The sequence below is a fragment of the Aspergillus nomiae genome (assembly GCF_001204775.2).
Source record: "Aspergillus nomiae NRRL 13137 chromosome Unknown contig00666, whole genome shotgun sequence".
Classification (NCBI taxonomy): domain Eukaryota; kingdom Fungi; phylum Ascomycota; class Eurotiomycetes; order Eurotiales; family Aspergillaceae; genus Aspergillus; species Aspergillus nomiae.
In genome coordinates this window covers 1-10,491 of record NW_015378721.1, presented here as the reverse complement: position 1 = coordinate 10,491, position 10,491 = coordinate 1, and the positions used below count along the sequence as shown (strand labels likewise).

Here is a 10,491-nt window from a genome sequence, read left to right as displayed (position 1 = left end):
TTTTTGTTTACATTATTTACTTCTGTGCGATGGAGAACTGAGCACATCTTGCACAATAAATGTAAATGGTACTGTGCATAGTACTTAATTCTCCATACCATCCGAACTTCGCTCTCGAATAGTCCCTGAACATCAACCGTAGCCGAGCGCCTTCATGATTGGTCTCCCTATATTGGACTGCACGGTATGCTACTCGGTAGTGCTCCCTTGGCACCAGCGCCTATGCAGGCTTGCATATTTATCAATTCGATTAATTGGTTCAGGGAACTCTGTATGAGCTGGTTTGTTATTGTTCTGACTCTTAAAAGTAGTAAAAGAGTAAAGTACGGACTGTACAGTCAACTGATCAACTAGGAGTTTATGATATCGGTTGAGTTATGATACCATTGCCTGACTAACTAATCAAATAATCAGCGGACATTACCAGGGCACTCTAATTATTTTTTTTGGGAAGGCAAAAAATTCTTTCTTTTCTTTTTTTTTTTCTTTTTTTTTTTTTTGTTTTTTTTTCTCCGTCCCTGTTTCAAAAAACAGAGGCAAATGATAAAAATATTTCTTCTATGGCATTTTTCACCTCGGTTCCGGAAGCATGGATGCCGATTCAATTTACTGGAACTCCCATCCCATGGCACTAAACCAGATATGGTAAAGGGACTTGGCATCAGGTAATAATCTGTATTGGGTGCATAAGATCTTCATCGTCGTAGTTTTTCTAAGCTGAAATACGATGCGTTGTCAGTGTGCATATGTTGGGCAAGAGCGGTAAGGGAAAAGTTGGGGTTTCAAGCCATGTCCGGAGAGGAATCTATCTCTTAGAAGACCTCTTTTGTTGGGCCCTGAGAGGCGTCGTACTTTGTACACCAGAAAAATCACACGGGATGTGTAAGGAGATATCGGGGGTACAGTACGGAGTACGTAGTATGTAGCTATTCTTCATATGGGTAAAGTTAATTGAACAAACTGAGGTCATGTACAACTTTTGTTCAGATTTCCAACTTTTCTTATAATACAAAGCCGCTGATTGGTGAATAGACTTGTTCGGAGGGTGACGGATAAAAGGACTACGTCCATACAGGCACCCACGTAGCCCTAGAATCAGGGGGTTGTAGGATATATATCGAGAGATGAGACAAATCCCTAAGACACTCATGAGTGAGCACAATAAATGTATTAATAACAAATGAATCGACCGCAAAACAAAAATGCGATGAAATGACGATATTGCTCTTAGTCAGCGAAGGCGGTGACCGCTTATCGCGCGATTCGCTCTCCAACCCAATGATTCAGAATGAATTGCTGCCAGAACGAGAGCCTCGATGGATGATGGGCTGCAGGAAGCTATTAGTAGTCTAGCAGCTACTAGTATCTATCGTGCCTGATTGTTCTCTGAGCGTCATCCTAGTCCAATCATCGTCTGCGCGTCTCATCCAGACACTTATCTCTGTCAAGTCCAAGCCGACACTGCCCTGCAGGTCCCGATAGAAATCCCCTCTATCGACGGCTCCCCGCCTCCACTTGCGGGTCATTAGCAGTCTGGGGGCGACCTATCTTATTCCATCTACCCCCTTGAATGATCTGTGCTCATCGATCTGCGTGATACTGGACAATTGGTGTTTGCCCATCCGCACACTAGCTGCCGCGCCCTGTATAGCTAATGCGCCCATCACAAGACCGGGATCTCTGTGCCGTGCCCTCACTACCAGCAACATAATCTGCAGGTCGCCTCTTGCCTACCTCCAAGACCCCGTGGCATCCATTCAAAATCAAAGCACCAAGTGCTCTCCCCACGTCCGATAAGTATGCTCCGCTCTGACCCCACGCTTTATCCGAACATTCTTGGGTGGACATGACCAGCATGAACGAGGGCTCTACGGAGAAGTGGCCAGAATTGGCCATGGAGTCATCAACATTCAAAGTACCTCGAGGAAAGTCGAGTGCGCGGCCCCAAACAATGAACACAGATAGCGGCTCTACTTCCAAGAGGCGCTGTGTCAGCACAGCCTGTATCGCTTGTCGCCGAAGGAAATCGAAGGTACAGGAGCTACTTCCATTGCCTACATCAACTTCACATCTAATGTTTGCTCCCAGTGCGATGGCAATCTACCCAGCTGTGCAGCCTGCTCCTCAGTATACCATACGACCTGTAAATTTCACCTCATCAACGAAGGTATAACGCGATAGGCATAACTAACTACTTCTTAGGCATTTATGATCCAAATTCCGACCATCGTCGCAAAGGGGTGTATAAGAAGGACACCGATACGCTACGGACGAAGAATGCGACTCTACTGACCTTGATACAAGCCATACTGAACTATGAAGAAGAGGATGCTTTCGACTTGGTGCGGCAGATACGATCCTGCGACAATCTAGAGGATGTAGCACAGTCGATCATGGGTCAGGAAAGGGGATCTACGTCCACTTCCAGGGATCCCGTATCTAATGGAGATTATGACCCCACACAGGCAGATCAATTTGAGTCGGAATTGGCTGGAAGGATGAGTGGTCTTATGCTGGACGGCTCTCGGAAGTTTATTGGCGGCACTTCGAACCTCATCTTTTTGCCGCCCGGGTCGGAGCTTTATGAATATAATGCGGACTTGGAGGGCCAGAGTGTCGGTCATACACACGATCGCTCCATTACCCGATGGACGAGAGTCACTTCGGATGAACAGTTACTTAGCCACCTCATGACGATGTACTTCACATGGCATTACCCTTTTTTCACAACCCTCTCAAAAGACCTCTTTTATCGCGATTATGTTCATAATGTTTCCGGCCAGTATTGTTCGTCCTTGTTGGTCAATGCAATGCTAGCTCTCGGCTGCCACTTCAGCTCTTGGGACGGGGCCCGGGAAGACCCTCAGAACTCAGCGACCGCAGGAGATCACTTTTTCAAGGAAGCAAAAAGGCTTGTGCTCGAAAATGATGAGCATGCAAATGCGAAACTTTGCACGGTGCAAGCTCTCGCCCTCATGTCTGTCAGAGAGGCTGGGTGTGGTCGTGAAGGCAAAGGCTGGGTCTACAGCGGCATGAGCTTCCGTATGGCATTGGATTTAGGGCTAAACTTCGACTCAACCAGCCTTGGAGCTCGCAACCTTGATGAGGAGGAGGTTGACGCACGGCGAATTACTTTCTGGGGCTGTTACCTCATTGACAAGTACTTCCCCCTGCTACCTTATATAGATGCTAGAGGAAATGGCTAACTATCATAGATGTTGGTCCAATTACCTCGGTCGCCTTCCTCAACTGGCGGCTACTAGCGTGAGTGTACCAAAGATTGACATTCTGCCCAACGAGGAAGCAGAATTGTGGTCTTCCTACACTGATGCTGGGGCGAGCCTCGAAAATACACAACCATCACGGACCAGAACGGTGGCATTGCAAATATCCAAACTGTGTGAGATCAGCGGTGATCTACTCGTGTCTTTCTATGATCCAACCCCCCGAGATAAACCCCTCTCGAAACAGGTTGAACTGAAGAAGCTCAGCGAAATTCATACGAGGCTTGAGGCATGGAAGAGAGACTTGCCGAAAGAGCTAGAGCCAAAAGAAAGGCTGTTGCCTCAGGCTTTGCTCATGCAGTAAGCTGAAAATTGCGTTTCCTTGATATTCTGTAACACGAATACTGACACAGTTGCAGTATGTTCTACCAACTGCTCTTCATACACCTTTATCGTCCTTTCCTAAAGTACACAAAGTCAAACTCGCCTCTCCCCCAACACGTCTCCCCCCGTAAGCTGTGCACGCAGGCTGCTTCCGCCATTTCAAAGCTGCTCCGGATATACAAGCGTACCTACGGGTTCAAGCAGATCTGCAATATTGCAGTATACATGGCTCATACCGCCTGTACCATTCACCTGCTCAACCTCCCGGAAAAGAACGCTCAAAGAGACGTTATTCATTGTCTCCGGCACCTCGATGAAATGGGCGAAAGCTGGCTTTGCGCTCGACGGACCCTTCGAATCCTGGATATATCGGCCAGTAAGTGGCAAGTCGAGTTGCCTCCAGAGGCGGTTATCGTTCTCGAGCAGACACATCTGAAATGGGGTTCATGGGGTTCATGGGACCAAGCATCATCGCCCTCCACCTCTGAGCAGTCTCCATCGTCTGTTGCAGCTCAACCTCAACCTCCTGCAACAATCTCAAACAGTGTACCGTCGCCTGGCCAGTACGCTCCCACAAGTGAGCAGGGCAATCCTTCATTTCAAGGCCCTTCCAATGCACTTGGATCTTTAGGCACCCAGTATGCGACAGGGGTGCCGATTCCCACTTCTTTGTCGGCCATGCGAGCAGCTCAGCGGTATTCAAGTGCACAGCTGCCACGAACAGATGCCCAATTACCAGAGCCAACATACCTGCGGCCTGTATCACATGCTTACGGCTCAATGCATCCTGTTCCTCTCTCTCAGCGTGACTCATGGTATGATCCGAAGGATGCACAAGGTCGGTCACTAGGTACTGGTCAAGATATTGCATCCACATCAAGCGCATCTCCAATGACTGGATTTGGTACGCCGGAGAATTTAGTTGAGGAAAGCCAAGATTGGTGGTTTCGGGATGCGAATGCGTTTAATCCAGGATATGAGGATTGGAAAGAAGGCTGGAACTCTACTATGACTGGGATGACGCCCGACTTCCGCTACGTCGGGCAGGTATCCGGGTCTGACAATACCTCCAGGCCTCAATCAGTCAGATATGCTGTGGGATATCCTCCTAATATAACACAATCGGACGAGAACCCCGCTATCCCGAGATACAATGATGTAGTTTATCCGAGAAACTACCAGTCTTGACCTCTACGGCATTTCTAGGTACGACCTGTATTATGACTTATCATTTGGGATGTTGGTTATTTTACGATTTTAATGAGGGTATGGTCTTTCTCTTTGTTATCTTCATGCTCCCTTTCCGATGTTTGTAAAAAGACGTATATATACTGTACAGGCTACGAACCTCTTTCGTTTTTCAGGGTAATATCTGCCACGATTTTGTATAATTTTTCTCTCTCGAGGTCCTTGCTGCACGAATGCTCACCGTATACGTCAAGTTGTACGCAACCGCATGGATATACCCCGAGGGTGACTGAAATCTTATATTCAATGTAATAATTTATGCTAGAAGTTGCGTTGGTGATAGCCTCCAGCAAAGAAAAAAAGAAACAGTACGTCCGAGATATTGAATAAATATCACCCTCTAAGATATGGACACTTCGACCTCAATGGACATATGAGTAGACAGAATGGATCGTTCCTCGCTTTCAACAGATCATAAAGGTAGCTCCAAGGTTCAACTTCGAATGCAAAGTATGCTCAACAACACCATACTTCTAGAATCATGGCTGGGTCTTGAAGAAAAGAACTGGTACGGGCCGGCCTATATAAGAATGTAGATAGGACAGAAAGGAAGTGAAATTATGCGTCAGTGGTATCACTACTGAACTAGTTAGAATGCGCGAACGAGCAAGTCTACGGTTTGGCACGATGTCTTGGGGAGAAAAGGGGGACATACCAGGAAATAATCTGCAACAGGCTTTTTGGCGGGCATGCCCCTTGTATCCTGCGCAGCGGCTTCAAAAACCCTGTACCTTCTTCCGGGACTCCTCACGCCTGGCTTGTCGGTCGTCATGATGCCGTTGCTCCGTCCGTAGTCACCATTACTCCTAGTTACCGTACCCCCGTTGCTTGTGTCTTCGCCGAGTTCCAGAATGGATGCCACGTTTCCACATCGATAGCAGTAGTTGGGGGCTGACCAGACAGTGACGATCCCGCCGTCGAACATCTCCTTATAGCCCTCCATCACAAGCTGATGGGCACGCGCAATCAGGGAAAGGTCGTTTCTGTAGTTAAACTGCTTCACGATGTCCCCGCCGAACAGGAACCCGGCACCGCGCGGGCTCAATCCCCAGCCGTCAATTTCATCAGGGTCCGACCATAACAGGTCGCACATGGCGCCTTCATGGGGGACTTCTTGTTTTCTGTCGATTAAACGGATCTTGTCGACTGTGTCGATGAGAGGGGAGAGGCCGCCGTGCACACAGAGGACTGCTCCGGTTCTGCTCGAATAGCTACCCGCGCCTTCTCCCGAGGCACCTGTGCCGGGCGCACCTGTTCTGAGGGGTGCCTGGCTTGGGATATCCCCCATGTTTCTAGTCTCTGTTGATGCATCCGACGAGGCACCCTGTCTTGGTCGGTATGAGCTGTATGTGACCTCTCCCTTCGAATTTAGTACTTCGGTCTCCAGCTCTGCGTCGTCGATCGGCATAGTGGACTGAGTAGAATCGTTCATAATGGGCCCTGTCGGTTCAAGTTCCGAACTTGTTCCAAGAACAAGGGCGCCTAGCGCCAAATAATCGAAGACTTCACAGCAATAACGCCATACGTTGGCGCTGCCATATTTCCGAATACACTCGTCATAGAAGCCATAGACTGTTGTAATTTGGCGCGACTCGTGATTTCCACGAATGAGGGTGATACGGTCTGGATAGCGCACTTTGAGGCAGAGAAGGAGGAGGAAAGACTCAAGGGAATAGAATCCGCGATCGACAAAGTCGCCCATGAAGAGATAGTTGGTGTCGGGGACATCTCCTCCGACTCTGAAGAGCTCCATCAAATCATGAAACTGGCCATGAATATCGCCACAAATCGTGACTGGCGCATCTACACAAACAACATTTCCTTCTTCTATGAGGAGCTCTCGCGCCTTGTAGCAGAGTTCACGGACCTGGGTTTCGGGTATCAAGCGACAGGCGCGTAGTTGGGCGATCGCCCTACATCACAGATAAGAGTTAGTTTCGGCGTTCCTGGAGCATGTAAAAGAATTTGTCCATCATGTACCTATCGAGATCGCTCATGGTGAGTTAGCGCAAAAGATAGAGACTGGGAATGGATCGATAGGTGAGTCGAAGCAGAGGGGTGGTCGGTGGGTCCTGACTCCAGCGAAGAGTCGGGGGGAGAGAAGAAGCCGAGTCGGTTGAGCCTGGACAGTCCAGGGAGCAAAAAGAATGACGACCGTTATGTTGACGGCAAAAGAGCGATCATTTTCTTGTTTGATGCAGCATCCAATAAGAGAACACGACAGGGGATCTCCAAGAAACTGGGCAGGTTCGCTGAACTGGGGGAGGTTCTTTTTCCGTGGCGCGCCAACAAGCTGACGGGACTCTCGCGGTTTTGGCGTCCGAGTGACCCCCCAGCCAATCAGCGTCACTAGAGATAAGATTAGATCTGATCGCCAAGCCTAGTCCGAATTCTTCGTCGAAGTCCTTCCCAGTGGACGTCCGTTGACTCCGTTGACTCCGTGCTTCGGTCTCCCCCGGCCTACCCTATACTCCTTTCGCTCTCCCCACTACCATTGGCGAGGCCATGCCTCCCTTCTGGGCGACTCCCTCATCGTTTCTTTGATCTGCCTTGAAGTGTTCCTCGCAAGGTGTGTCAATTGATTCCTGCCCCATTCTGGTCCCTCACTAACGAGGAGTTTCACACAGTGAAGTCCTTCCATGCCGGAGTAACACTCAGTGCACTTGAAAACACACAGCTTATCCCCTCAATTATCATCAATATGCCGCCACATCTACATCCGCGGTCGCGTTCGACGTCCTCTCTTTTCGCAGCCACTCTTCTTGCGTCTCTTGTCGTTGTCGGCCTGCCACACCTTTTCCCTTGTCCTGCTCCGCGTCGTACCCTCGCCGATTCGGAGATGATTGTCACTGCTGATGGGCAACAAATCCCCCGAATTCGAAGGAGGAAGAGGAAGGATGCCGAAATGCTTGGGCCAGAAGGAAACGCCCTCGCCCAGACACACCAACCTCCTGACGAAGTGTCAACATTCCTGCAATTGGAGGAGGAGGCTGAACGATTGGCCAAGGCGGGAAGAGAGTGTCCTGTTCCAAAGCCTGGCGGAGTTCTAGGCGAATTGCTTGGCTTCTCAAAAGGCGTCAACGAAAATTAGAGGAGCCACGACGCAGATGTTAACGGTCGAGCCTTCCTAGCCACGAGATGCAAAGGAAGGTGCTGTATACAAGCGGGGGCTGTGCCATTACGAGAGATACATTATGAATTGGGTCGCTGGAATGTTGGACCTACTGTTTAGAATATCTATTAGCATTGGGTCATGCCACGGAGGCACCAAACTCAATGCCAACAATATACCCATGTACAGATAGTCATCTGAAGCCATGATGCACAATGGCATTTTTATGTCTGCAACTTGACTCAATCAATTTTTAAGAAAGCATCTTTGATTTCTCTGTCTCAATTGCGCCTCCCTTGCTTCGGGTTGGTGCTGTTGCAACGCGACGTATCTGGAATAAAAATCCCGCTAAGCCGGAAATGGTCAGATATCATTGGTTCTCCCGCCTGAGGCCACATGCAATTCTGGCACAACATCAACGATGGAGTTGAAGCGCTTCATCCACGAACTGTGCCTGGACCCCAGGCATACCAAATGGATTGCACCGCTTCTTATCGTAGGCGATGCCTTCCTATGTGCTCTTATCATCTGGAAGATCCCATGTAAGTTTGTACTGTTATCATTGTGTTGTTTGTTCGTGCGGAGCTGACCGTTGCGACTACATTTAGATACTGAGATCGACTGGACGACATACATGCAGCAGATAGCTCTTTACATATCTGGTGAACGTGACTATACCCGGATCCAAGGATCCACTGGACCCCTTGTATACCCAGCCGCCCACGTATATAGCTACACAGCACTCTATCACCTAACAGATGAAGGCCGAGATATTCTTTTCGGACAGATATTATTTGCTGTCTTCTATCTTGTCACGCTAGCGGTTGTGGTGGCTTGCTACAGGCATTCAGGTGCTCCTCCATATCTGTTTCCTCTTCTTGTCCTTTCCAAGCGGCTCCACAGCGTCTTTGTTTTGCGCCTTTTCAATGATGGCCTTGCGGCCTCTGCCATGTGGATAGCGATTCTGCTCTTCCAGAATAAAAAATGGACGGCCGGTGTTACAGCTTGGTCTGTTGGAGTTGGCATTAAGATGACCTTACTGCTCCTTGCGCCAGCCATTGCGGTGGTAACTGTGCTCAGCCTTTCCCTCGTCCCGAGTATTCGACTTGGAATTCTAGCATTGCTCATACAGGTACGTATGCTTGATTCAATCAGGGAAGTTAAGCTATGGCTGACTTACAGATGTTTAGGTTCTACTAGCGATTCCCTTCCTACAGAGTAACCCTACAGGATACGTCGCGCGGGCCTTTGAGTTGACTAGACAGTTCATGTTCAAGTGGACTGTCAATTGGAGATTTGTGGGTGAGGAATTGTTTCTATCCAAACAGTTCTCTTTGGCCTTGCTAGCCTTGCATATTTTTCTGCTGGGATTATTTGTTGCCACAGGCTGGCTACGACCGTCGGGATCTAGCCTCCCTGGCTTCCTCCGGGACCTCCTCCGAGGACGCCAACGCACCGTGGTGCTTTCCAAGTCTTTCATAATGACCGTGGTGCTGACATCGCTTGCAATTGGATTGTTGTGCGCAAGGTCCCTTCATTACCAATTCTTTGCCTATCTCTCCTGGCTACGCCTTTCCTTCTCTGGCGGGCTGGGTTCCATCCGATCCTTATATATGCGATCTGGGCGTTGCAGGAGTGGGGTTGGAACGTCTATCCAAGCACCAATGCCAGTTCTTCGGTCGTTGTCTTCTCACTTGGCGTTCAGGTTTTCGGTGTCCTCTTCAATAGCAGGAACGCACTGAGCCAAGGGCCCCCGAAGCGCAACAGAAAGGAGCACATCCAGTGATAATAAGCCACGTATAGGCTGCAAATTGATCGTTGCCTTCATTGATTTTATCGCTTGGTCCTCGTGGTTCACATTAGGCGTAAACGCACGTGCATTGGATGCAGAAATCACCATACGCCGATTAGTTCAAGCATCGGAGTCGTCCGAGGGAGGCATCTTGCCCATATTTGACTCTTCCTCCTCCTCTGAATCCGATGCAACAACGGTAGATTGCTTGACAAATTCCTTTGGCCTGTGAAATATAGAATCAGTAAGAGTACAAAAACAATGGTTCGATCGATTTACCAAAATGGAGCCTTGCGCCAGGCCTTCTCATCCCGAACGATATTAACAATCTCCCCAGCAAGCTTGTTGTCCCGGTCCTCAAGAGCGTTGGTGTCGACCACGACGTAGGAATTGCGTTTCATCCAGATTCGTGAACGGAAGCGGGAAGGTAGCTCGACCAAAACCGTGTCTTTTGATGGCAATTCGACCACATATAAATTGTTTCCCGTTGCCTTGATGACTCGCGCGATTTGCTGACCTTGTTGGAGCTCGTCTGGAGGGGTCAAGGTTTCTTCTGCTGTTGCGAGAACCTTGCGCCGTGGTGGTGCCATGGTGGTCGATTGCAATTGGGTTCTCTTTTCTTGGAGCGTAAATCGTCGCAATGTCTGAAATACTGTCTCGTATGAAGCAATTGCTGATCAGATAAGCTGTGATGAGGGGTAGTCTAGTTGGTGTTTCGATAGTGGAGGGGT

At 49.0% G+C, this 10,491-nt stretch overlaps 4 protein-coding genes across 4 annotated transcripts; 2 read left to right on the top strand and 2 right to left on the bottom strand.

The window, feature by feature from the left end:
• Window positions 1-1,806: 1,806 nt before the first annotated feature.
• On the top strand, window positions 1,807-4,796 carry ANOM_011331 (putative C6 transcription factor (NirA); the record flags this gene model as incomplete). The annotated part of the gene is made up of 5 exons (XM_015556587.1): window positions 1,807-2,032; window positions 2,089-2,143; window positions 2,203-3,160; window positions 3,216-3,584; window positions 3,644-4,796. The coding sequence occupies exons 1-5, from the start codon at window positions 1,847-1,849 to the stop codon at window positions 4,794-4,796; spliced, it is 2,721 nt and encodes a 906-aa protein (XP_015401124.1). The 5' UTR covers window positions 1,807-1,846.
• Window positions 4,797-5,445: 649 nt separating this feature from the next.
• ANOM_011330 (serine/threonine-protein phosphatase) lies at window positions 5,446-6,905 on the bottom strand (the record flags this gene model as incomplete). The annotated part of the gene is made up of 2 exons (XM_015556586.1): window positions 6,837-6,905; window positions 5,446-6,769 (listed from the first exon to the last, which is right to left on the bottom strand). Exons 1-2 carry the CDS (start codon window positions 6,851-6,853, stop codon window positions 5,446-5,448), a joined length of 1,341 nt encoding a protein of 446 aa, XP_015401125.1. The 5' UTR covers window positions 6,854-6,905.
• Window positions 6,906-7,557: 652 nt separating this feature from the next.
• ANOM_011329 (glycosyltransferase family 58 protein) lies at window positions 7,558-9,754 on the top strand (the record flags this gene model as incomplete). The annotated part of the gene is made up of 5 exons (XM_015556585.1): window positions 7,558-7,932; window positions 8,336-8,510; window positions 8,577-9,100; window positions 9,159-9,266; window positions 9,380-9,754. The coding sequence occupies 5 exons, from the start codon at window positions 7,558-7,560 to the stop codon at window positions 9,752-9,754; spliced, it is 1,557 nt and encodes a 518-aa protein (XP_015401123.1).
• A 126-nt stretch (window positions 9,755-9,880) lies between these two features.
• ANOM_011328 (putative eukaryotic translation initiation factor eIF1a-like protein) lies at window positions 9,881-10,350 on the bottom strand (the record flags this gene model as incomplete). The annotated part of the gene is made up of 2 exons (XM_015556584.1): window positions 9,881-9,986; window positions 10,040-10,350. 2 exons carry the CDS (start codon window positions 10,348-10,350, stop codon window positions 9,881-9,883), a joined length of 417 nt encoding a protein of 138 aa, XP_015401122.1.
• Window positions 10,351-10,491: the final 141 nt, after the last annotated feature.